General features: G+C 31.6%; 4 protein-coding genes across 4 annotated transcripts; 2 read left to right on the plus strand and 2 right to left on the minus strand.

The window, feature by feature from the left end:
* Positions 1-1,519: 1,519 nt before the first annotated feature.
* On the plus strand, positions 1,520-7,528 carry LOC114193060 (hyperosmolality-gated Ca2+ permeable channel 1.5-like). Its single transcript, XM_028082761.2, has 12 exons — positions 1,520-1,752; positions 2,385-2,736; positions 2,926-3,072; positions 3,404-3,539; positions 3,759-3,860; positions 4,452-4,571; positions 4,707-4,787; positions 5,211-5,551; positions 5,763-6,008; positions 6,147-6,471; positions 6,624-6,857; positions 7,046-7,528. Exons 2-12 carry the CDS (start codon positions 2,417-2,419, stop codon positions 7,274-7,276), a joined length of 2,283 nt encoding a protein of 760 aa, XP_027938562.1. The 5' UTR covers positions 1,520-1,752; positions 2,385-2,416; the 3' UTR covers positions 7,277-7,528.
* Positions 7,529-12,034: 4,506 nt separating this feature from the next.
* On the minus strand, positions 12,035-14,104 carry LOC114193976 (thylakoid lumenal P17.1 protein). The gene is made up of 4 exons (XM_028083988.2): positions 13,787-14,104; positions 13,168-13,204; positions 12,478-12,561; positions 12,035-12,226 (listed from the first exon to the last, which is right to left on the minus strand). The coding sequence occupies exons 1-4, from the start codon at positions 14,081-14,083 to the stop codon at positions 12,174-12,176; spliced, it is 471 nt and encodes a 156-aa protein (XP_027939789.2). The 5' UTR covers positions 14,084-14,104; the 3' UTR covers positions 12,035-12,173.
* Positions 14,105-15,221: 1,117 nt separating this feature from the next.
* On the plus strand, positions 15,222-17,510 carry LOC114193150 (polygalacturonase-1 non-catalytic subunit beta-like). Its single transcript, XM_028082855.2, has 2 exons — positions 15,222-15,451; positions 15,596-17,510. Exons 1-2 carry the CDS (start codon positions 15,392-15,394, stop codon positions 17,384-17,386), a joined length of 1,851 nt encoding a protein of 616 aa, XP_027938656.2. The 5' UTR covers positions 15,222-15,391; the 3' UTR covers positions 17,387-17,510.
* Positions 17,511-18,463: 953 nt separating this feature from the next.
* Positions 18,464-20,595, minus strand: LOC114193193 (ubiquitin C-terminal hydrolase 12-like). The gene is made up of 7 exons (XM_085665997.1): positions 20,569-20,595; positions 20,100-20,219; positions 19,634-19,714; positions 19,445-19,533; positions 19,250-19,358; positions 18,991-19,059; positions 18,464-18,910 (listed from the first exon to the last, which is right to left on the minus strand). Exons 1-7 carry the CDS (start codon positions 20,593-20,595, stop codon positions 18,824-18,826), a joined length of 582 nt encoding a protein of 193 aa, XP_085522123.1. The 3' UTR covers positions 18,464-18,823.
* Positions 20,596-23,533: the final 2,938 nt, after the last annotated feature.

Raw genomic sequence — 23,533 nt, forward strand, 5'->3', positions numbered from 1 at the left:
CTGACATTTTATTATTTACAAAGATATTATCACGTTATTATTAAAACTTGTTGTTATGTATTCATAAGTTGTTAATTATTTATTTATCTCTAGACGTAACTGAAAATTGTATTGTTTGACTTAAATATGACGTAAAAATAAATATATATATTTTTATACTAGACAAATTTTTACGAATACAGTTAATCATCCTATTTACAATCTCGACTTATCAATTTGCTATGATTTTTTTTTTCTAGCAAACACATTTGCATTATTGTGTGTCCATAAATTATTAAAAAGATAAGATTTAAAATAGTAAATACAATTAAAACTCATTTTAACATCATAGTGTTGTATGTGGAATTAGATGATTCAATTAAAAATAAAATCTTTATGGTCACGCGCCCTGCACTGTTTAATAGACACTTGACAAAGGAAACATGAACATATTCATTAATTGAAAACTTTAAACTTATTTCAATAACTGCTTTCAACATTCATCATGTGGGCCCGTGTTTATTGGAAACGTTAAAACTTGTACCAACGAAAATCGAGGGATGTGTCACTGTAAAATCAAAATTCTTCACTGAGCTAAGTCTCAATAATACAAGAATTGAAAAAATTATAAAAGAGACGTCACAACTTGAATTAAAATAACAGAGTTTGAAGTTACGTATATAACTTGCATCAATAGTAATAATACACATACACAGAGTGTTCAATATAAAATTTGATGTTTATTATTTATTATATGAGTTCATACACGTCTTCAACTAAATAAAAAATTATGTTCAGTATAACTTTTAATATGCAACTTTACGTGTCGTTTTCTATTTAGTTTCTTTCACAAAACTAATTGAAAAATTTACCAAAATTTATGGAAGGCAATCACCATTGAGTTAATTTATGGAACGAAATCACCATTAATGACAAGATTTAAATTCAAACCCAATATTTAAGACTAAATAAGCTTACTTTTAATTATCTAAACGTAGAGTATCAAACTCTTAATTTTTTTTTCTTTTAAATCTCTGTTTGGCTGGCCATGGCTTTTAAAACTGTTACAGTGAATTAACAATTACAAAAAAAAAAAAAAAAGTAGCCGTTAGGAAAAGAAAGGAAACGTCAAAGACAGTATCTCCTTCCTTTCTATAACACTCTCTCTCCGACCCCACCACCTCGTGCCATGTGCAGCCAACCAAGCACAATTCAATATCAGAATTTTATCAATTGAAAATCCTAATTGTTTTATTTTAATTTCTTAACATTTTTTACCATCATAAGATCATAGTATAAAAGGTAAAATCACAAAACTAATTGCAAGAGATTCACTGTTTATTACCATATTTTCATGAAATTACTCAAATTTGCTTTACTGTTTTATCAGTCCAATGTTGTTTTAGTTAAAGTTTTTATTTTCAATTGTTTTTCATTATTATATATGCAGGATTTATTGTATACAGTGAATGGTCGACATGGTGTATATGATGAGTAGACTCAAATCTTACCTCACCTGAATAAGACGTGCCGCTACAAATTATAAATCCTCAACGGACCCCTTTGAAAAGAAATGCCATAAAGCTTGTAACTTTTACTTATTGCTGACTTTCTGGCTTTTGGGTTTTCTCCCTGTGGTCGGTTCAACTAACAGTGGCAGAGTCATCACCTCAATTGTGTTGAAAAACTACTCTTTGCGTTTTTTTCTTTTTGTCTCAGCTCGTTTTCCCTTTCTTTCTCTTTCTGTTCGGAGAGTTTGGTGTGGCAGACAAGGTAATGTACCCCAACGGAGTGGATCTATTGTGTGATAACAATATTCAAAGGCATTTTTTTTTTTCATTATTCTTTAGTTGCTATGGTTTCTAATGCTGAATCTTTCTGGGTGTTGAATTCTGTGTTTTCTGTTGATTGGTGGCTGAAATGGCTAGAAGAACAAATATGTCATGAAGTTTTGGCTTTAATTTTGGGTTTTGCATGAGAAATGGGATTCAGGATCATGATCGGTTATGCCTAACAGAAAAACATTCTTTTGTTTAGAAGTGGATTATAGTTTGACCACCGAGAGATTATGAGGTAGAAGGGTTGATTAGTACTTACTTCCTCACTTGATTATGACTTTGGGTGAAGTTTTGGGGGAACAGAAAACTCACTGTGACTGTGACTTTTCGGCCTCTCCCACTTTACAACTTTTTCTTTAAACATTATGATTCTGTTTTTTGTCTATATCAACACGGGAAAATCAGTTTTACATCAGTTCTTATTTCTAATCGGATGTTAAATCTTTCTGTCATTGTCTGCTTTGTCTTCCACCTATCACTGCTGCAAAATAAGGTTGTACTTTTAAGTTCAAAGCTTATAAAGAAATGTGTTGATTTTGACATCATGCTTATTTGTATAATTTACAGGGAGTAGTAGCTTCGTTTTTCTAAGTTGCCATATGCTCATGGCTTCTTTGAGTGATATAGGACTCGCCGCAGCAATTAACATCCTGAGTGCATTTACTTTCTTGTTGGCTTTTGCCATACTTCGAATTCAACCTATAAACGATAGGGTGTATTTTCCAAAATGGTATTTGAAGGGTTTAAGGAGCAGTCCATTGCAAGCAGGGTTATTTGTCAGCAAGTTTGTCAATTTGGACTTCAAATCATATATAAGGTTCCTGAGCTGGATGCCTGCAGCATTGCAAATGCCAGAACCAGAACTAATTGACCATGCAGGCTTGGACTCTGCTGTTTACTTGAGGATCTACTTACTTGGGTATGCTCTGATCAATCATTCTTTGTGGCATTTGTGGATTTCGACCATTCCTTGTTTTCATTCTTTCTCATCTGGTTTTTCCTTCATTTCCAATGGTAGTTTGTTTGCCAGAATTTTCCTGGTTTTTAGCTCCAACATTGCTGTTTGATTTTTTTACTAACTGTGTCTTCTTACTCGATTGAAATGCAGGCTGAAAATCTTTGTTCCCATTGCATTCCTAGCTTTTTCTGTTATGGTTCCTGTCAATTGGACAAATAGCACCTTGGAGCGTTCCAATTTGACTTATAGTCAGATAGATAAGCTTTCAATTTCAAATATTCCAACCGGATCAAATAGGTATGCACACTTTTCACCCGGTTGGTTTGTTTTCTTTATTTTCTACTTTTCTTTGGCCTTTTACATATTATTTCATCTATATGAACTTTCTAATGATATGTGTGTTAATTTTAAAGAATTCCACATTTGTATTAGTATGTTGCATACATTCATTTTTGTACATGTTGTACATTGGGTGAATTAGTACATACATCTCTGAGGTATTCCATGCAAATCCTCTAAATCAAGTTGAAACAAATTAATAACTCCTTCCAGAACCTTAATCTCGTCCTGAAGTAGCCGGCTATTTTTTCCAACAAGCATGATCTAATGCTGTTTACATGGATTGCAGATTCTGGACTCATTTGGTAATGGCTTATGCTTTTACCTTTTGGACATGCTATATCTTGAAAAGGGAGTATCAAATAGTTGCAACAATGAGACTGCATTTTCTAGCATCAGAAAGACGGCGTCCAGACCAATTCACAGTAAGAATAAGTTTTATATCTGAACAAGACTATATGTTCATATTCGTAGAACCACTGTTTCTGTATTATATCCTAAGATTAGTAAAGTCCACATATGTCCTACCTTCTAACATCAAAAGGACTGTCCTTTTTACAAGTAGCGATCCAATTGTACCTTCATTACTTCAAAAATATTGAAGAAAAACTGCTGACAATAAACTGTCCTTTACATCTGTGCAGGTACTTGTCAGAAATGTACCACCTGATCCTGATGAATCAGTTAGTGAGCTAGTGGAACATTTCTTTTTGGTCAACCATCCAGATCACTATCTCACTCATCAGGTCTGATCCTTTTTTAATCACACTTGCCTAATTATTTTTTGGTATTTGAGTGTATCAGATTAACAATATTTACCATTTATAACTATCCTCATTAATTTTTGTTGTGTTCAAATGGATAGTTATTTAGTTGTATCCTAATCTCTTTTTTAGGATTAGTTATAACCTTAGGAGAGAAGAAATACATATTTCTTAGTTGGGGTAAATTTTAATGTAATATAGCTTTCACTAGTATATTTCACAAACTTCATCTTTTGTTTGTTTCTAATAGCTATAGATCACATATTGGACTATAAACTTTCAGGTGACACCAATGTCAATTGTAGCATGATCAAGTCAATGACCAAAATTTGTTATGTTAAAAGCTTTGTTGAAGTGGATTTTGCTAGGACAGACCTTGAACTATGAGATGATCTCTCGTTATTAAACAGAACACCAAGCCAATTAGCTTCATTTTATTTTGTACTTGTATATCAAGTTCTACCCGTCTTAAACCTTCATCCACAGAATAAATTGTTGCAGACTGTTTATTGTGTTTTATCCTACGAAGCACTTTTTTGTTTTTTCCCCTTACTTTTAAAGATATTCCTGCAGGTTGTTTACAATGCAAAGAAACTTTCTAGTCTAGTTTCTAAGAAGAAGAAAACGCAGAATTGGCTTGACTACTATGAACTTAAATATTCTCGAAATCAATCCACAAGGCCATCTAAAAAGGTATGCTATTTTCAATTTTTTGAATTCTCTTCTATTTTTTAAATTTTCAGAGTAAACTCTTGTTATTTTTCTAAAAACATTCCATTTCTTTTTTTCCTGCACCATATAACTCCACTATCTTGTACTTGCTTGCAGACTGGTTATCTAGGTCTATGGGGTGATCGAGTGGATGCAATTGATTTTTATACTACTGAAATTAACAGATTATCAAAAGAAGTAAGCTGTGCTTCCTATGTCTATCTTACTATGCTGATAACTAAGAAGAAATTTTATTCCACTCTCCATTGTGAAAAGAAAAAAGATGAAAGAGATCTGAGCTAATTATCGGTGCTGTAACACTGAGGGCATGCATACTTATCTAAAGTTATTTTCGTACACCTAAAACAGAATAACAGATTCTGCTATCAGTAGTGTTTGCATACTTGTTTAAGAGGCTTCATAGCATCTATAACAAAATAAGAGGTGTTTTCCATCAGTGACAGAATTTTTCCTCATCTTTGAAACTCAAATATTTGCTTATGATCATCATTAATAATGATTCATTATACATATCCAAATCCCTTTTCTGTTATATACATTTCTTGCATCATAGATTATTTAGTTGTTAATTGATTTTCTGGTGTTCCTCTGCATTTTCAGATAGAGTTGGAGAAAGATAGGGTGACGAAGAATCCTAAATATATAATGCCAGCGGCTTTTGTTTCCTTCCGAACTCGTTGGGGTGCAGCTGTTTGTGCACAAACTCAACAGTCCAGAAACCCAACCGTATGGTTGACTGAGTGGGCCCCAGAACCTCGTGATGTGTATTGGGACAACATGGCAATACCATATGTTTCACTCACAATAAGGAGGCTTATAGTTGCTGTAGCTTTCTTCTTTCTGACATTCTTTTTCATGATCCCCATAGCTTTTGTTCAGTCATTAGCTAACATTGAAGGCATTGAAAAAGCAGTACCTTTTCTTAAACCCTTTATTGAAATGTAAGTGTTTTTGTAGTTTCAATATCATCTTATTTTCCTTTTTGCATAATACAAAATTTATTGAATAAATATGAAAACCCAGAATATGTTGGAGGTTCTATGTATGACCAAGTACGATGAGAAAACAAAATGTTACTGATGACCTTGTGTTGCTCTTTGATAGCTTAATGGTGTCTGGTGGAAACTAATGTTATGCTTCTCTTCTATACAGCAAAGTCATAAAAGCGTTCATACAAGGTTTCCTTCCCGGTATTGCTTTGAAGATATTTCTCATATTTCTGCCAACAATATTGATGATAATGTCCAAGTTCGAAGGTTATATTAGCACTTCATCTCTGGAAAGAAGAGCAGCCACTAGATATTACATCTTCCAGTTCATTAATGTGTTTCTTGGGAGCATAATTACTGGGACTGCATTCCAACAGCTAGATAAATTTCTCCACCAGTCAGCAAATGAGTAAGCCCTCCTAGTACTACTACTCCAAACATTTACCAAATGCATAGTCATTTAGATAATCCTAAAACAATCATAGAAAATATCCTTTCATTTGAATAGCTTTCAATAACCATAAGTAAACATATGTTGTGTATGCAGAATCCCAATAACAATTGGTGTCTCAATTCCAATGAAGGCAACGTTCTTCATAACTTACATAATGGTAGATGGATGGGCTGGATGTGCTGGTGAGATTTTAAGGTTGAAGCCATTGATATTCTATCACTTGAAAAATTTCTTCTTAGTCAAGACTGAAAAGGATCGTGAAGAAGCAATGGATCCGGGGACCTTTGGTTTCAATACAGGAGAGCCTCAAATTCAACTTTACTTCTTACTTGGCCTTGTGTATGCTGTGGTCACACCATTTCTTCTTCCATACATCATAGTGTTCTTTGGCTTGGCATATGTCGTATACCGTCATCAGGTAGAAGTTTTCTCATGACATGTTTCTGTTTCTATGCATGCATTTAGTTACTGTTTTCATAAACTGATCACATACACGAAAATTTAAGCATGATTATCTACTATGTATAATTCAACTTAATATCTAAATCAATGCACGATTTCTGATGGCAGATAATAAATGTCTACAACCAAGAGTATGAGAGTGCTGCAGCATTCTGGCCTGATGTGCATGGACGTATCATATTTGCATTAGTGATCTCACAGCTTCTGTTAATGGGATTACTGAGTACAAAAGAAGCTGCTAACTCAACTCCATTGCTCATCACTCTCCCAGTTTTGACAATAGCATTCCATTTGTATTGCAAGGGACGATATGAACCTGCTTTCATTAAGCATCCATTACAGGTTAGTCTTGATACTTCAACTGGGATACTACTACTTTTAACTTTGCAAGAAACAAAAAATAAATGTTTTTAGGAAACCCTTTGTTTCGAAATTGCCCTTTTTATCCTTTTCTTGATCATGGCATCTTAGTTCATCCATTTCTTCACCAAATTCGTGTTAAATTTCCTCCCTTTTGGTGAAAACTTCAGGAGGCAATGATGAAGGACACATTGGAGCGTGCAAGAGAGCCAAACTTCAATTTGAAAGAGTTCATTCAGAATGCATATATCCATCCTGTATTTAAAGGTGATGATGACAGTGACAGTGAAGTCATGAGTGAAAAGTGGGAAGAACAAGAACCAGTAGTTGTACAAACAAAACGCCAGTCTCGGAGGAACACACCATTGCCAAGCAAACACAGCGGTTCATTGTCATCTTGAGTGGCACTTCTCGTGAGCATTAATTGCCACTGGTATTGGAGTTTTGAGATCAATGACCAAGTGAGTGAGTTGGATTAATGTGATGAAAAATCACGTTTAATGCACAGAATAAAACTAGCATTAGATAGTTGTAAGTTCAGTATTGGTAGCATTGCTATATAAAATCATAACTCTGCTACCTTTTTTCTGTATATAAATCAGAGACAGGTGAATTTTCAATGAAGTATATAACAGTTCAAATTTTGACTGTCTGATCTGTTGTGACAAATTTATTAGTACTTTTTTTTTTTTACATGTAGATGGATATATGAATCAATTCATAATATTATTTAACAGCATTACTCTTTCTTCTGTCCAAAACATAATGGATTAATAGAAAAAAAAAAAACTGTATTTTGTGTTTATCAGTTGCTGTTTGTGTCCACTTTCCATTATTTGCAATGTGACAGGTAAAAGGGATTATCTCGTCGCATTATTTGTACCAAGTTGTTTGTAAATTTGGTATCACCTATTTCTGTCTACAGACAACAATTGGGAAATTAGATATGCAAACAACCAAATTCAATGAATGATTTTATTCAGTGCTTGTCATTGTCAAATAATTAAAATAACCCATTTGTCAGATTGATATCCCTCTTTAGACGTGAAAATAGCCAAACTTAATAAATGATTTTAGTGTCCGTCATTGTCAAATAATTAAAATAGGAGTTAATTCTTCTGATTGATTAATTATTTATTTTTAAAAAGTTAAATGAAGATTAGATTTAATTAATTGAACCTGAATTCCATTATTTCAATTCGGGTGGTGAGTTCAACCAATAAATATAATATATTTTCCTCTACTATTTAATTTAAGAACTACAATTCAAAATTAAAGAAATACTTATACAATAAATAGAAAATGGATTATCTTTCACTTTCTTAATTCAGGATTTTTATATTTCTTTCTCTTTTAGGAAAGTGCATTTCATGTATATTTTCTGCGACTTGGCAAAAAAATTCCTTCATCATCATCTCTCCTTGTATAATGTGTATCCATTTTAATATCTTATATCACACTTTAAATTACTTATTAAAAGTTGAAGATTTAATTTATCTGTTACCAATTATGATAATAAGTCCACAAAAATAAATATTTATCTTAAACTTAACACAATATAAAACACTAGTTAAAAGTAAAAGATTGCATATTAATAAAATAAAATAAAAATATATGTAAGGTTCAATCTAAGTTCTATGATAACAAAATTTTATGCCATAAGTGTAAATTAAATGAAAATGTTATACGCCTTCTTTTACTAAAATAAGGTATTTCCTTGATGTGCTAAATTTATTTTTTAATGAAATTGTGTGTTTTTTACATGTATTTTAAAATATTTATATATAAAATACCTTTACTATTTTGTCTTGCCATAAAATACTGAATCAGCTTGGTCTTCCTCGTAGGTTGGCAATGGCTTGGAATGAAAAGAGTGAGGAAGTAAAATCAAATGGAGAGTTTTTTTTTCTCATATGAGAAATGTAATACTTTTAATAACAATACCAATTTCCACGATTGGATGGGTCTTTCTTTCTACACCTCCAAGCATTTCTTTTGCACCTCCAAAAAAATCTTTAAATTCCCAAAATACCCTTTGACCATTTAAAGAAACACACGGACATCACACCTTCAAAAATACTTCCGGATGTCGACTTCCGGAAGTCAAAATATATGACTTCCGGAAGTCAAAAATCATCACCAGAAGTTGACTTCCAGAAGTCAAAAATCATCACCGGAAGTCGATTTCCGGAAGTCAAAAATCATCACCGGAAGTCGAGTTCCGGAAGTAAAAAATCATCACCGGAAGTCGTCGACTTCCGTATATAAAAAAAAAATTAAATATTTTATTTTATTTAATTTTTTAAAATACGTATACAAAATTATAAAACAGTTAAATTTAAAAAAGATTACTTTAAAAAATAAAAAAAATAATAATAAAATTACTAAATAAAAAATTGAAAAACAAAATTAAAAAATAATTTAAATTCAAATAATAAAACTTTAAATAATTTAAAAATAAAAAAAAAATATGTATATATAAACCGAAAGTCGGACTTCTGTATATATATACAATCGGAATTCGACTTCCGATATTAAAAATTATAACATATATATTTTATAAAGTTTTATTATTTTAACTTAAATTATTTTTGAATTTTATTTTTACTTTTACTTATTTTATTGATATTATTATAATTATTTTATTTATATATTTCATGTATATTATTTTATATTTTATTTGAATTTTTTAATTTTGTTTAAAATTTAAATATTTAATTTTAATTAAATTTTTAAAATTTTTTCAATTATATATTTTTTTATACTTTTAAATTTAAATTTATTTTTATATAATTTATTAAAAATTTAATAAAAATAAAAAAGAATTAAAAAAATTATATTTGAAATAACATATATAAATAACCAAATTTAAAATAAATTATATATCACTAGAATTCGATTTTCAAGAATATTTCTATTTTTTTAATTATATATTATTTATATATGTTATTTTAAATATCATTTTTTTTAATTCTTTTGTATTTTTATTACATTTTTAATAAATTATATAAAAATAAATTTAAATTTAAAAATATAAAAAAATATATAATTAAAAAAATTTTAAAATTTGATTAAAATTAAATATTTATATTTTAAACAAAATTAAAAAATTCAAATAAAATATAAAATAATATACATGTAATATATAAATAAAATAATTATAATAATATCAATAAAATAAGTAAAAGTAAAAATAAAATTAAAAATTAATTTAAATTAAAATTATAAAACTTTATAAAATATATATGTTTTATAATTTTTAATACCGGAAGTCGACTTCCGTTTGTATGTATACGGAAGTCCGACTTCCGGTTTATATATATATTATATATATATATATATATATATATATATATATATATATTTTCATTTTTAAATTATTTAAAGTTTTATTATTTGAATTTAAATTATTTTTCAATTTTTTATTTAGTAATTTTATTATTTATTTCTTTTATTTTTTAAAGTAATCTTTTTTAAATTTAAATGTTTTACAATTTTGTATATGTATTTTAAAAAATTAAATAAAATAAAATATATAATTTTTTTTGTATACGGAAGTCGACTTCCGTAATGTTTTTTGACTTCCGGAAGTCGACTTTCGGTGATGTTTTTTGACTTTCGGAAGTCGACTTCCGGTGATGATTTTTGACTTCTGAAAGTCGACTTCCGGTGATGATTTTTGACTTCTGAAAGTCGACTTCCGGTGATGATTTTTGACTTCTGAAAGTCGACTTCCGGTGATGATTTTTGACTTCCGGAAGTTGACTTTCGGTGATGATTTTTTATTTTCGGAAGTCGACTTCCGGTGATATATTTTAACTTACGGAAAAGTCTACATAATTTTGGGGGTGTGGTGTCTGCAGAGTTTGTTAAATGGTCAAAGAGTTTTATAGGAATTTAAAGAAAATTTGGAGGTGTAGAAGAAATTTTGGAGGTGAAGGAAGAAAGACCCGATTGGATTGAGAAGAAAATGATGAAAAATGTTGATGTGACACTTAAGGCCCATTATTTTTCAAAAATATAAAGGCTATATTGTTCCTACTGCAACAATTACTAACCGCAGTCCCACAAATTTTATAATATTTTTAGAACTTAAATAAAGACAGACTAATAAAAATACATGGATTAAATAAGTTTTTTTAAACCATTAATAATTTTCGTCATTTTTAATCAATGATAATTCTTTTCATTTTAGTAAACATTCTCATGGAGTAATGTTTAGAAGATAAAAATCATAAAAAAATATGGTTATCACCAAATATACTAAAATATTATTAAACTTAATTTTACGTATTCTCTTAACGATAAGAATAAAAAAATACACTAAAATTATTGACTGATCAAAATACGATATACGAAGACTAGTCAAACTTTAACGAATTGGATAAAAATAAAAATCACTGTATATTTTTTATAAAAACCAGATCATATCACATAAATAACTGTTCCAGTAATTAAGTTTTCTCGTTAAAGTCTTTGTAAACATATCCAAACCAAAATAAATCTATTGAATGAAAACCTGTCAATTTATTTTATTGTTATAAAAATAAAAATTATCAAAATATTGTGAGAAAAACATATTTCACCCACTTTCTCATCCTGATACATGTCAATTTAAAATGGTTGTTTAACAAAATGAGTAAATAAAATCCTATCAACATATTTAAGCTGTGATGAAAGTAAGTTTAAGAAATTATTAATGACCAACAAAAAATTAATACATGACCTACAGTTTGAAATTTCTTTATGCTATTTAATCACAACTCATCTTTATATACAAGTGAGTATGTATAATAATTTTTAAATTTTTACAGTAATTGTATTAAAAATCATTCTGAATTATTGAAGACGAAAATATTTTCTTATTAAACTCCTAAAATAATCAAAAGACCACATTCAAAATGAAAACTTCAAAAGTAAAATGAAAACTCCTAAACTACTTTTTCCCTCCTTTTCTTTTACAAAAACTATGTTTTTTCTGGTAAAAACAAAATCTATGTTTGTTAACTTTTCATATTTTTTTTTATAAACATGCCTTACCTAATATTTTAAAGAAGAAAAAACCAGATTAAACACTACCTTCGTATGCATTATCATGACCAAAACCTTTTTTTTTTACCTGTTATGATCAAAATTTGACTGATTTTATGCAAAACCAATTAGTCAAGACCTCAAAGGGCTTCAGAATAACTTGATTAAAATGATTCACAGAAATATACACTATGAACAATAAAATTGTTACAAGATCTTACATATTTCAGAACACATAGTTTTAACATATAACAGGAATTCCACAGCTCATAGCCGACGGGAATAGCCAGAACCTCCACATTTCTTGCAGAAAATCAATCCTATAGAGTGGAAACACATGCGTAAACAGAAAGAACAGTGAAGACCTTAAGTAAGCCATTGTTGAATCTGGGGAAAAAAAGTATAATCTCCTTTTTTTCCCCTTGAGGGGATACAATATATTGATTTTCACATACCAACATCAAACTATTCCTTAAAGGTGGTAAATGAAAGGAAATGCACCCAAAATATTCATGTAAGAAAATGCAATCATTATAATTTGTTTTAAGCATATGATAACAGAAAGATATACCTGAACCCTTGCATACTTTACAGTTAATTAACCCCGTATCTTGCTTCATCTTGCCATTGTCACAAAACACGCATTTTGTTCCACCTGTTTGTCAGCAATGTCATTCAAAATAGTATCTTCTGTCAACAATACTACCCTTAATTTCACATGCAATGTAAAAACGCAGGTCCATGCAGACTTATAGGAATCACAATAGTGAGAGGGACATGACAGTATAAAGTAGAATTCTCATCCATAGCCATCACTTAGATAGGTACTACTCTTTCTTTATCGAATCCAAATGACCTATTGCCATAGAATACATCTCCATTCACAGTGATACAATTATTGAAGGAAGAAAGCATAGGTGAAAAGGGGTAAGAGAAAACTTTGAAGCGCAATCCTAGTACAAAAACAATTGGTGGCAAAAATTCAAAGATCATATGTTATCCAGAAACTTCTACAGATTACCCTGATCCACAAACTTTCACAAAGCACTTGCCAAATCAAGCAGATCCCAGTATCAGTCAAAACAATCATTATCCCACCAACTACAAAGATTCAAGTGAATGTACATGGATAATGATATCCTCGTTACCAATATCTTAATGTTCCTCGTGTTGTTACCATCATGATTCATGCCTCAATAATTCCCTAAAATTCAACACTAAAGCACTACAATATCAAGTTCAAATTCAGAAAGATGATTACCGTTGCCACCACATCGCTCACAAGGCACCGGATCACCCTGCAAAACCCCTTCACTCGTTACCAAACAGAAGTATCAACTTTAATTTAACCCATAATGTTACTGTTAGAAAGTAGCACGCACTTCCGTGAGCAAATGTTGATGCAATTATGCATATGCATACTATATTACACTTCTGAATGAGGTAGGCTGTCAACATTCACCAACACCACCACCCCTCTCAAAAAACAAATTGCTTATCACTATATCAAATCAAAACCCAAAAATTTCAAAAGATAATCATAGGTGTACATTAATTTTCTCTTATAACTCACTTCCACATTGTTTTTCTTTGTACTTTTTCTATCACATTTATCATTCCCACTCCACAATTTTCTAAAACCAAAATTGCAGTAGCAGAGAATAAGCACAAGGCAGAATAATTGGCAAAATTGGAGTCATGATATGCTAAAGTGAACACCTTTCTGAAATAGTAGATAACTGAACACATAAACACTAAATGCACGCGGGTCTTATGGCAAAATAGTAAGTCTAACATTACATCTATAAAAGATAATAAAAAGTTTTTATTTTTATGTAAAGTGAGAGAAGCCCATAATGAAAAAAATGAAAATGAAGAACCTTGAGGCCAAGGAAGAGAGAAAGAGCAATGGCGGCCAAAACACTGACAGTAACGATGACTGTTTGGGTGTCGAAATAGAAAGTGGTGGCGACGCCGTTAAAGAGCAAAATGGGGTGAACGATCATCAAAAGCCTGGGCTTCTTGGTGGCTTTGCGTCTGAGATTGGAGGGGAATTGGAGAAGAGAACGAGAAGGTGTGGAAGAGCATGAACAAAGGTGAACCAAAGTGGAAGAAGGACTGAGAGAAGAAGAAGAAGAAGATAGAGGATGAAGAGTGCAGTAAGGAAGAGTGGCCATTGATAAAACAAAATCAAATAAAAATAATAATAATAATATTAGTATGTGGAGCTATGCTCTTCAAACATGTCACATCGCGCGTGTTTTTTCTTTTTCTTTTGTTTCGCTTAATTTTGATACTCTTTGATTTATTTAGCAAAATAGATTTTTATAAAAAAGAATCATGGGCTTGGGCCATAAGCGATGACCCAAATACAACAAAATATATAATGGGCTTTTCTAAAGCAGCCATACCCTGTCTACCCCTTCACCCATGAACAATACCATTGTTTCATTTCACGATTAAGGTTAACAATATAAAGCTTAAATCCATTTTTCATACTTATTAAACTTTTTTTAGAATATGGTTTTGTTAGCGAGTATTATGTACAGCTGAAACTAACATAATGATACCTTTAACCTTTAACACGTTCTATTTCTTTTCTAATATGGTTTATTTAGTAAATAAAATGATTATAAAACTTTAATAACATTGGTTCTCCAATTTTCCAATTTATATAATTTTTTTTCAATAATAAATTGTTTAGTTACTGACAAAAAATATTAAATTGTTTTCAGATTTATTATGCTTTTATATTAAAGTTCATCCAAGACGTAGCAGTAGTGTCACCAGCTGCCATGTCAACTCATAAAGCATCAAATTATTAACAAATTCTATGCGAGTGTTAAATTTTAACAAATTTTAAATTATATTTTGAGAAGTATTAAAATTAAAATTCTTAACATTTTAAAATTCAGTTTTTAGATCGTGTTAAAATAGTAATGTTTCTAAAATTTAAAATTTCATTAAATAAAATTGGAAAATTAGTTTCTGAATCATTTATCAATTAGAACAATGAGTTCTGAAACTTGATTTAAAAAAAATATAAATAAAATAAGTGTAAAATGCAAAGCCCCATAACAAAGTGCAATAAATGGTTATGGTGGTATGGTTCCTTCATTAGCCGCCATGAAATCATGCGTCACATGTCAAGAGCGCACCCAACTTTTCAAAATTTATTATAAAATTTTTAAGTAAAAAAAAAATCTATAAAGCTAATTTCAATTTTAAAGTATAAAATGTAAAGCAAACAAAATGATATCCATTATTTTATTATATTTTTATAATTAAAAGGCTTATTTTACTTTTTATGTTTTTTTAATAGCCACATTATCTTGAAAACACGAGTTAGCTAAGAACACGAGTAATGTCTTCACAGCAGCAGCAGCCGCCGCCGCCGCTAAGTAGTACAAGTACACCACCCAAAATCCTCAGTCGCCACCATTACACATCACAACTCTCACTCACAAAATTCTCTGTCACTATCCATGAAATTTATGAGCATGATCAACTGTATCTTTCTACTTCTTCTCCTTTCACCTCTCACTGTAACCACCTTTCTTTACCTGCATTTTCTTCCACCATAACTCTTTACCTTTTTTAGTCTTACTAAACAAAATGTCAAATCCTATTTTTATATTTCTATTCTTCATACTCATTATCATTATCCAACACCAATATCAATATTGCAGGTTTGCAGCGCCAGAGACAAAAACCAAAATCCTTTCACCCCAGAGGCTTTCTTAATCCGTTACTGGGACAACAAAATCACCAACAACTCACCAAAGCCGCGTTTTCTTCTCTCTAAGGCCTCTCCACTCACCGCCGCGGAAACCGCCATCTTCGCCAAACTTGCCGCCAACAACACCCTCTCAGCGCACCTCCCACGCTTCTGCTCCGCCGCGCGCTTACTCTGTTATTCCAAACCTCTCTCTTTCTCTGCCGAACGCACCAGCAGAGACGCCAAATTTGCTGTCTACAACAACAGAAACTTCTCCGACTACGGGACGAGTCGACTCGGTGGACTCCACTCGTTCAAGAACTACTCCGACAACCAGCGTGAAAACGTCCCCCAAAACGACTTCCGCCAATACAGCAAAGCCTCCACAAACCACAGCGAAGATTTCATATCCTACGGCTCCTTCGGCAACGTCATCACCGACACATTCCACAGCTACGGCAGCGGCGCCACCGCCGGCATCTCCAGTTACAAAAACTACGCCGAACCGGTCAACGGCTCCGACGACCTAGAGTTCGCCTCCTACTCCGGCGACGCCAGAAAAAGAACCCAATCCTTCGCCGGATACACCGAGAACGGTAACGGCGGCGAACAATCGTTCGCCGGTTACGGAAAACGCGGCAACGGGACGGAAAACTCGTTTCAAAACTACGGCACGAGCTCCAACCCTACCCTAACCGGATTCACGAGCTACGGCGAAGACGGCGTTAGAGTGAACGACACGTTTAAGAACTACGCTAACCACGGGAACAATCCAACGAACACGTTCGAGAGCTACGGTAACGGTGGTGACGGCGCCGTTGATAGGTTCGATACTTACAGGGTTGAATCCAACGGCGGGAGTGACTCTTTTCAGAATTACGGAAAAGGATCTAATGGTGCTGACGTGGGTTTCACGGGGTATGATAAATCGGATAACAGTAATTCCGATAAGTTCATCGGGTATGGAAAGGGTGGTGAGAAACAGAGGTTTGGGTTCTCTGGGTACCGCATCAACTCCTCTTTCGCCGAGTATGCCAAACAGGGCGTTAAAACATTTGCGAGTTACAAAAACGAGAGTTTCAGTGGCGTAATGGTAAAAAAGTGGGTTGAGGAGGGTAAGTTTTTTCGGGAGTTTATGCTCAAAGAAGGAACGGTGATGGCTATGCCAGATATTAGAGATAAAATGACTGAAAGGTCGTTTTTGCCCCGGGTAATTTTGTCAAAGTTACCGTTTACTGTTAACGGGGTGAACCGGGTTTTTGGGGTTGGTGTCGGTTCGAGTTTGGCGAAGATTGTGATGGATTCGGTGAGCGAGTGCGAGAGAGCACCGAGCCAAGGTGAGACGAAGAGGTGCGTGGGGTCCATTGAGGATATGGTGGACTTCGCCACAGGTGTGTTGGGTTCGAACGTTGTGGTTCGGACCACAGAGAACGTGAAGGGGTCGAAGGGGAATGTGATGGTGGGTCGGGTTAATGGGATCAACGGTGGGAGAGTTACTGAATCAGTTTCTTGTCACCAGAGTCTGTTTCCCTATTTGCTTTATTATTGTCATTCAGTTCCAAAGGTTCGGGTCTACGAAGCGGATTTGTTAGACCCGAAAAGCAAAGCCAAGATCAACCGCGGTGTTGCCATCTGTCACTTGGACACGTCAGCTTGGAGCCCATCTCATGATGCTTTCTTGGCCGTCGGGTCGGGTCCGGGGCAAATTGAGGTGTGTCATTGGATCTTTGAAAATGACATGACTTGGACCATTGGTGATTAAGTTGTTGGCACCAGTGTGTGTGTGTGTGGAAGATTGGCATTCCCTGTAACGTAACTTGTTTTGCTTAATATCAATTCGAAAATAATTCCTATAAATATTGATAAAAAGTTAATTTCATTAGTCATTTTTTATTGGCTGAATTTTTTTTACTAATGCTAATCTAAATGTAATTTTGGTATATATTATTAGAAAAATAATTTCAATATTTTCAATCCAAAAATCTTATGTATTAATACCTGGCAAATTCTGACTTACATTGGTTAATAAATAGTTTCCACAACATTGTTTAAAAAACTTTTATTCACTTCAGTCAAAGATTAGTTTTGTTAATGATCAACAACACATTGATTAAGGTTGAACCGATAACATCACAACTGAGATTGGACTAACGACAACTAGGCTGAGACCAAACCAATGAAAGAGTAAAAAGAAAAAAAATCCCTTTTAATGGATGATTCTCTAGTTTTGAAAATCTTAATTACTATCATAAATATTAAAGTAGGGATCAAGTCAACTATAAGTTCTATTTCTTATAGCGAGAATAGTTGAATTACATCAAATAAAAATTATTTTAGTGAATTCACTTGTGATATAGATGTCCCTCGTACTCAATCCTCCTTTAACACTCGTAAAGAACACCAAAAATTAAAAATCCGTTTTAAGTCACTGTATAAAATCCGTTTTATATTTAATTTTAGGAAAATATTCTTTCAATGATTCTACCTATCATGTTTTATTAAGACATCATATTTTTAAGTACAATTTCTAACTATGATGTAACAACCTAGAAACAGGCTAGACAACATTTAATATCCTAAAGTATCATAATATGGAAATTATGGTCATAACAGAAAATGCCCATAAATTAAAAAGTCATAACTCAATCTAGAAAAAGGATTTTGTAATTATTTCACTCTTTCACTCAATCTAGAAAATGCCCAATACCCGCTAAAATATATTTGCAAATTAAAATCACACATGCATTATGATTTTGAAAAGAAAAACAAACTAACCATTAGACATAAAAAATAAATAACTAAATTAATAAAAAAACATTTTGAGTTGATTCCAGTTTTTCTATATTATCAAACCGCATTGAAGTTTCTAGGAAAAGTACAAACTTCAAAAAGGAAGAGCAGAAGCTGAATCCCTAATTCGACAAATTTAAGCCAATTTTTTAGTCAAAGTTTTGTTCACTGAAAGTCTTTTAAGTCAGCGAGTATCTCAATAATGAGACAAAGTCTTGATACCTTGTAGGAATTCTTTCAGATATGTAGAAAAGCAATTTCTGAGGCTTCATCAGCTGGTCTAAGCTATTCATTGGAAGGAAGAAACAGAAAAGTGAACCAAAATGACAGCAACTTAGACAAGTAAAGATGGAAGAGAATAAGAAAAGTTTTCACTTTTGCATTGTCACAACCCATTGAGATGCAAATATTATAGTTCTAGGACTATAGGCACATAGGGATAGTCGATATCTTCGACAGACTCTTTCTGAAAGCATACAATATCTCCATCCCCTAACTGCATATTCAGAGAAACAAATCAACAACCCAACCAAAGATACAGTAACTCAAACTGCATCAATCGCGGTTATCCATTACCTGGCTTTGACTAAATGTTGCATTCTTATCGATAGGAAGACACATAAGATTTGGTTCAAACCTAATTTCCTGCACAATAATAGTTGGCACAAACATGTTTAAAGTCACTCAATAAGACCAGAACCTAAACATGCAAAAAAAATATTCTTCTCTTGAAAGTAAGGGTTATGGAGAGTCAAGAAGCATACAGGGATGAATTTCTAAAAAAATTCATGGCGCTTAACAACTGAAAAATATTAAAAAGTGAAGAAACACAAACCTCAGATAGCAGAATCTTTTCATCAGGATCATAACCAGCCATTTCGTTTAACTTCGTTAAAATTTCTGATGGCTTACCACTACTCTTGACAAAGAGTCTTCCAACATAACTGCAACAATAGGGGAATACATTGATGTCCACAAAGATTCACCTTTTACCACAACCACATGTTAGAATAAAGACATCACTCAATACCGTAGCTCCTCCCAGTCAGGATCATATAACTTGAAGAAAAGTAATATATCATCCTTTGTCTTTTCCGGTGGTGCAATAGGTCTTAAATCCTAAAAAACAACGCAGATTGTAATAAGTATAGAGTTTGGTTGGACAAAAATGTTTCATTCTATCAAAATGGAATACAACTTCCATAAGTACAAATGTTACCAGCCCAAGCTCCACTTCCAAAAACAAATTTAATTCTGCAGCATTGTGAGCCTTGTTTGATACACCTCTAAATTGTCCAACCTGCAATGCAAATCAGATGGAGAAAACATTTACAGTTTTTTTATTTTCATTCATTTTCAGGAGGTCAGCAACGGCAGACATGAAATTCTTAAAATTAAAGCTAATGCAGCGAATTAACTTTAGGTTCAGCCCCAGAAATCAAATCTAAAATAAGCAACAGGCAAGGCAGCTTGATGTAGACACGAAGCATAGAACATATCAAACACACATGTGTGGTAAAAGGAGTTCTTTGGCAAAACAAAAATAAAAGACAACAAAATGAAAAAAGAAACCAACATTAACCTAAATGTATGAAACACGAAGATCAGAGTAGGACAAGCACTGGATATATATGGGCAAAATAATACAAAAAAGTTTGAACTTTCAACAAAATACAAGAATGTACAGGTTGTGCTCTCTCCAAGTGTGTCAATGGTTGATCTAGACGATACGTATGGTTTTCCCGCCTTGTCCATAGCCAGTAGCGCTGGAAAGGAACTGGTACACCAAAAAACTTTCGCAATCTCTACCTGTGTATTCCACAGATTAACACGTAATCAGACAAAAAATCAAACTTAACAAAATAGAATGTCTTTTGAGCATATACCATATTAGAAATGGGTTTTAAGCCTAGTTCAACTCCACAAAATCAACTTGTAAAATGAGATTTGCACCTCACTTATATATTATGAAATTGCCTTATCTTTAGTCGATGTGGGACTTCCAACAAATTCTTTATAAGAAAAAAGAAATAAAAAATTGTAGAGTGCTTCCTCTCTTTGAAAAGCGTATACCGGAAGTACACATCTTGAAAAAACTAAGCATTTTTAATATAGTCTTCTGTCAAAGGATAATATTACACCTTTCCCTCTTACAAGAATCATAACTGAATAATAAGACATTTTATCTCAGAGAATTTAAGCAAGAAAAAAATAGGCAAAGTATGCCAGGTCAAAATACATCTACAAGGAGAGCTATGTGTGGGATGAATGATGGTACCTCAAAAAGGTAAAAAGGCGTATCCTGTGATACTCGGAAACTTCTCACTTTGTCATGGTCTACAAGATCAAAAACTATATTAAACCCGACCTGCTTGAAAAGGTCTTCATCTCGTGCCACCTAGGAAATAAGAAATATCATGTGTTACAGTTATATATAAATGAAATTTAATTAAGCAACTCATGGCATCTATGCAATACAAACAGTACTCCAGTCTAGAATAGCAAGTTAGGAACTAGCCAACCAGGAACCTTTATAATAGTGTAAAGATGAGTCGACTGTTTCTTTTTGTGCTCCTTTTCTTTTTTTTCTTTCTTCAACATCTCCTGAATTAATGGATTGTAGAAATTCAGTAAATATTATCCTATAAAAAAGCAACACAAATATTAAAATAGAAATTTAGTAGATAGCAACAAATTAAGCTTAGGTTTATTTTGCCTTGAAATACTCCAAAGGAATTTCTCACAAGAAAAAATAATAACTCATTGTTTATGCAAAGTTTAAATTACCTAAGTGTAAAAAGGATCAGCTTCAACTGATGTATATTACACTTATTCTTACGCTATCAACAGTAATAAATCAAATGTGCTTGTCATAATCTATTAAATTTCTTCCTCCATATCCGCAGTCTATTGTTTGTCACCCCTGTGATTTTCTTCTTCCTCCATGGTCGTAGTTTTCTTCTTCCTTCATTCTACAAGTTTCTTGTTCGTCCGTTTTGGAAGATATTTTTGGACTGGGTTCTTAATTTCCCTTTTGGTGGAGCAGAAAAAGTTTTGGATTTATCCACTACAACAAATTTTTTGTATTCGTTAATGTTTGTGGAAATGAGACATTTTATTTTTGGTTAATATATGATAAAATTTGGATTTTTTTTTAAAACAGTGTTATTCAAGACCGGATTGGTGAAGCAAGATTGGTATTTTTTGTTCTATTGTGGTCTATATGGTGAAGAGGCACGAACCAAACATGTTAAATTCTCAAAATTTAAGCGCTACTACCTTTATGTGGGTGAGGGAAAACAATGTAATTCAGAAAAGTACAAATTCACACTTACGATAACAAAACTTTGCCTATAATTTTTTTTTTAACTTTGTGACAATTTTTTTTTTCTAATTAGTTCCTCAATTTTATTTTATTTTTGGAATTTCTCTTTTTTTTTTTAATTTTTCCTATTTCATATTGAAGTCTTATGTGTTGAAGATGGCTACCAAATTCCAAAAAAGAAAGGACAAGTATTATGTTTGAAATTTCCAAGTCTTGCATCCATTTAAAGGTCTAAAGTCTTTCTAATACAAATGACAACTGCCAGTTAATATGTATGAGTGAGACCCTTTGGAATGAGATGAGACTTCAAATGGGTATGGAATGATAAACCAGAAAAACACAGATTTTGGAACTTCACCTTACTCTTTTGCTAAACAAAAATGAATTTCAAGTTAAACAAACACATTCTCTTCTGTCCCCTATTATAAAAAATGTTATTATTATTATCATTTTATTTTATTTTTCTTAAAATTCATTGTAAACCAAGTTGTTAGCATGAAAAGCTCAACTACTTCCATTTATAATTTGAGTTTACCTCCAACAATGTACTGAAGTGTGATACCAATATGAGAACAAAAAAAAAGTCTTAGGAAATACATAATTAATCATTTGTTTGCCTCATGTGTGGTGAAATATATAACTAAAAATAAAATACAAATAATACTTATTCTCACTTTGAATATCGAATAGATGTGGTCCTAACTCTTATCCTATATGTAGAAACTCCCAAAGGAACAAAAGTATTTTGTCACAATTTTCCAACTTCTAATTTACGTAAAAGTTTAAAATAAAAATTGTCAATGTCCACTATTCTTACAAGGGAGCTAAAATAAATGTACAATATTTTCGAAGAGGATATGTGTACAAAATATTCTAAAATTAAAATAAATTATTATTATTATTACTATTATTATTATTAATTTACATATATTAAAGTAATTAGAGGTCAAAGTCCCTCAAAAACTAAGATAAGCTCCGCCACTGCCTAAGAGATTAGGACATCCAAGATCATCAACTTTATCTCAAATAGAACTTATTTTATCACTTCAAATTAACTATAAAAATAAATAAATAAAGAGACCGTTCTTAAAAAAAACAGAAAGTTGAACTAAATAATGATTTATTAAGCAAGGTTAATGATATATATGTTCATTAATTCTTGAAATGTTGACAACATGTAATTGAGCAAGAAAATAACAGTTTCTTGCGAAAATCTCCACCATCAGTAGAGTTATCAATGGTTTAAATGTTTAATTTTAAAAAAGTGTATCTAGATATAAATTAATAATAATGTACAAATTTATCATTATTATTATTATTATTAAAAGTATAAGTATATATTAAACAATGATATTTTTGAAATTTGATATAGAATAATATAATTTATATATATATATATAGTTAAAAAATATAAATAATAAAAGTGAGCTAACCATTTAAATATAAATGATATTAATATAGTTTTTTTTATAAAAATTAACATGTATATTAAGTATTTTACATGTATACTTTTAATAATGTATTTTAAGTATTTTATATGTATACTTTTAATTAGTTACTAATTTATTTTAGAGCATTAAAAAGTAGTATGACTAGCAAAAAATATTTAATAAAATATATTAAAAATTTTAATTTATAATTTATTCTATTCAATTTATGAGTCATAATTTAATTCATTTTCTTTTATTACTATCTCTTATATTTTTTATTTTTAATATATTTTTGTTTATTATTATTTGTTTTTAACATTAATGACCCAAAAGCATCTCTTCATCAATTTCTCAATTTCTTTGT

Source organism: Vigna unguiculata, chromosome 8 (genome assembly GCF_037176805.1).
Source record: "Vigna unguiculata cultivar grain cowpea cultivar isolate G323 ecotype 2 chromosome 8, ASM3717680v1, whole genome shotgun sequence".
Classification (NCBI taxonomy): domain Eukaryota; kingdom Viridiplantae; phylum Streptophyta; class Magnoliopsida; order Fabales; family Fabaceae; genus Vigna; species Vigna unguiculata.

What these genes read in the sequence shown, in the direction of transcription:
- LOC114193976 (XM_028083988.2), bottom strand. Translation starts at nt 14,083, where the DNA reads ATGGCCACTCTTCCTTACTGCACTCTTCATCCTCTATCTTCTTCTTCT. An exon ending in TGAGCGATGTGGTGGCAACG is followed by an intron (nt 12,562 to 13,167) that starts GTAATCATCTTT and finishes GCTGACAAACAG; the next exon opens with GTGGAACAAAATGCGTGTTT. An exon ending in TAAAGTATGCAAGGGTTCAG is followed by an intron (nt 12,227 to 12,477) that starts GTATATCTTTCT and finishes TCCACTCTATAG; the next exon opens with GATTGATTTTCTGCAAGAAA.
- LOC114193060 (XM_028082761.2), top strand. Translation starts at nt 2,417, where the DNA reads ATGCTCATGGCTTCTTTGAGTGATATAGGACTCGCCGCAGCAATTAAC. An exon ending in TTGAGGATCTACTTACTTGG is followed by an intron (nt 2,737 to 2,925) that starts GTATGCTCTGAT and finishes ATTGAAATGCAG; the next exon opens with GCTGAAAATCTTTGTTCCCA. An exon ending in ATTCCAACCGGATCAAATAG is followed by an intron (nt 3,073 to 3,403) that starts GTATGCACACTT and finishes CATGGATTGCAG; the next exon opens with ATTCTGGACTCATTTGGTAA.
- LOC114193150 (XM_028082855.2), top strand. Translation starts at nt 15,392, where the DNA reads ATGAAATTTATGAGCATGATCAACTGTATCTTTCTACTTCTTCTCCTT. An exon ending in TTCTCCTTTCACCTCTCACT is followed by an intron (nt 15,452 to 15,595) that starts GTAACCACCTTT and finishes TCAATATTGCAG; the next exon opens with GTTTGCAGCGCCAGAGACAA.
- LOC114193193 (XM_085665997.1), bottom strand. Translation starts at nt 20,595, where the DNA reads ATGTCTTATTATTCAGTTATGATTCTT. An exon ending in CCTGACTGGGAGGAGCTACG is followed by an intron (nt 19,359 to 19,444) that starts GTATTGAGTGAT and finishes CTATTGTTGCAG; the next exon opens with TTATGTTGGAAGACTCTTTG. An exon ending in CAACATTTAGTCAAAGCCAG is followed by an intron (nt 18,911 to 18,990) that starts GTAATGGATAAC and finishes CTGAATATGCAG; the next exon opens with TTAGGGGATGGAGATATTGT.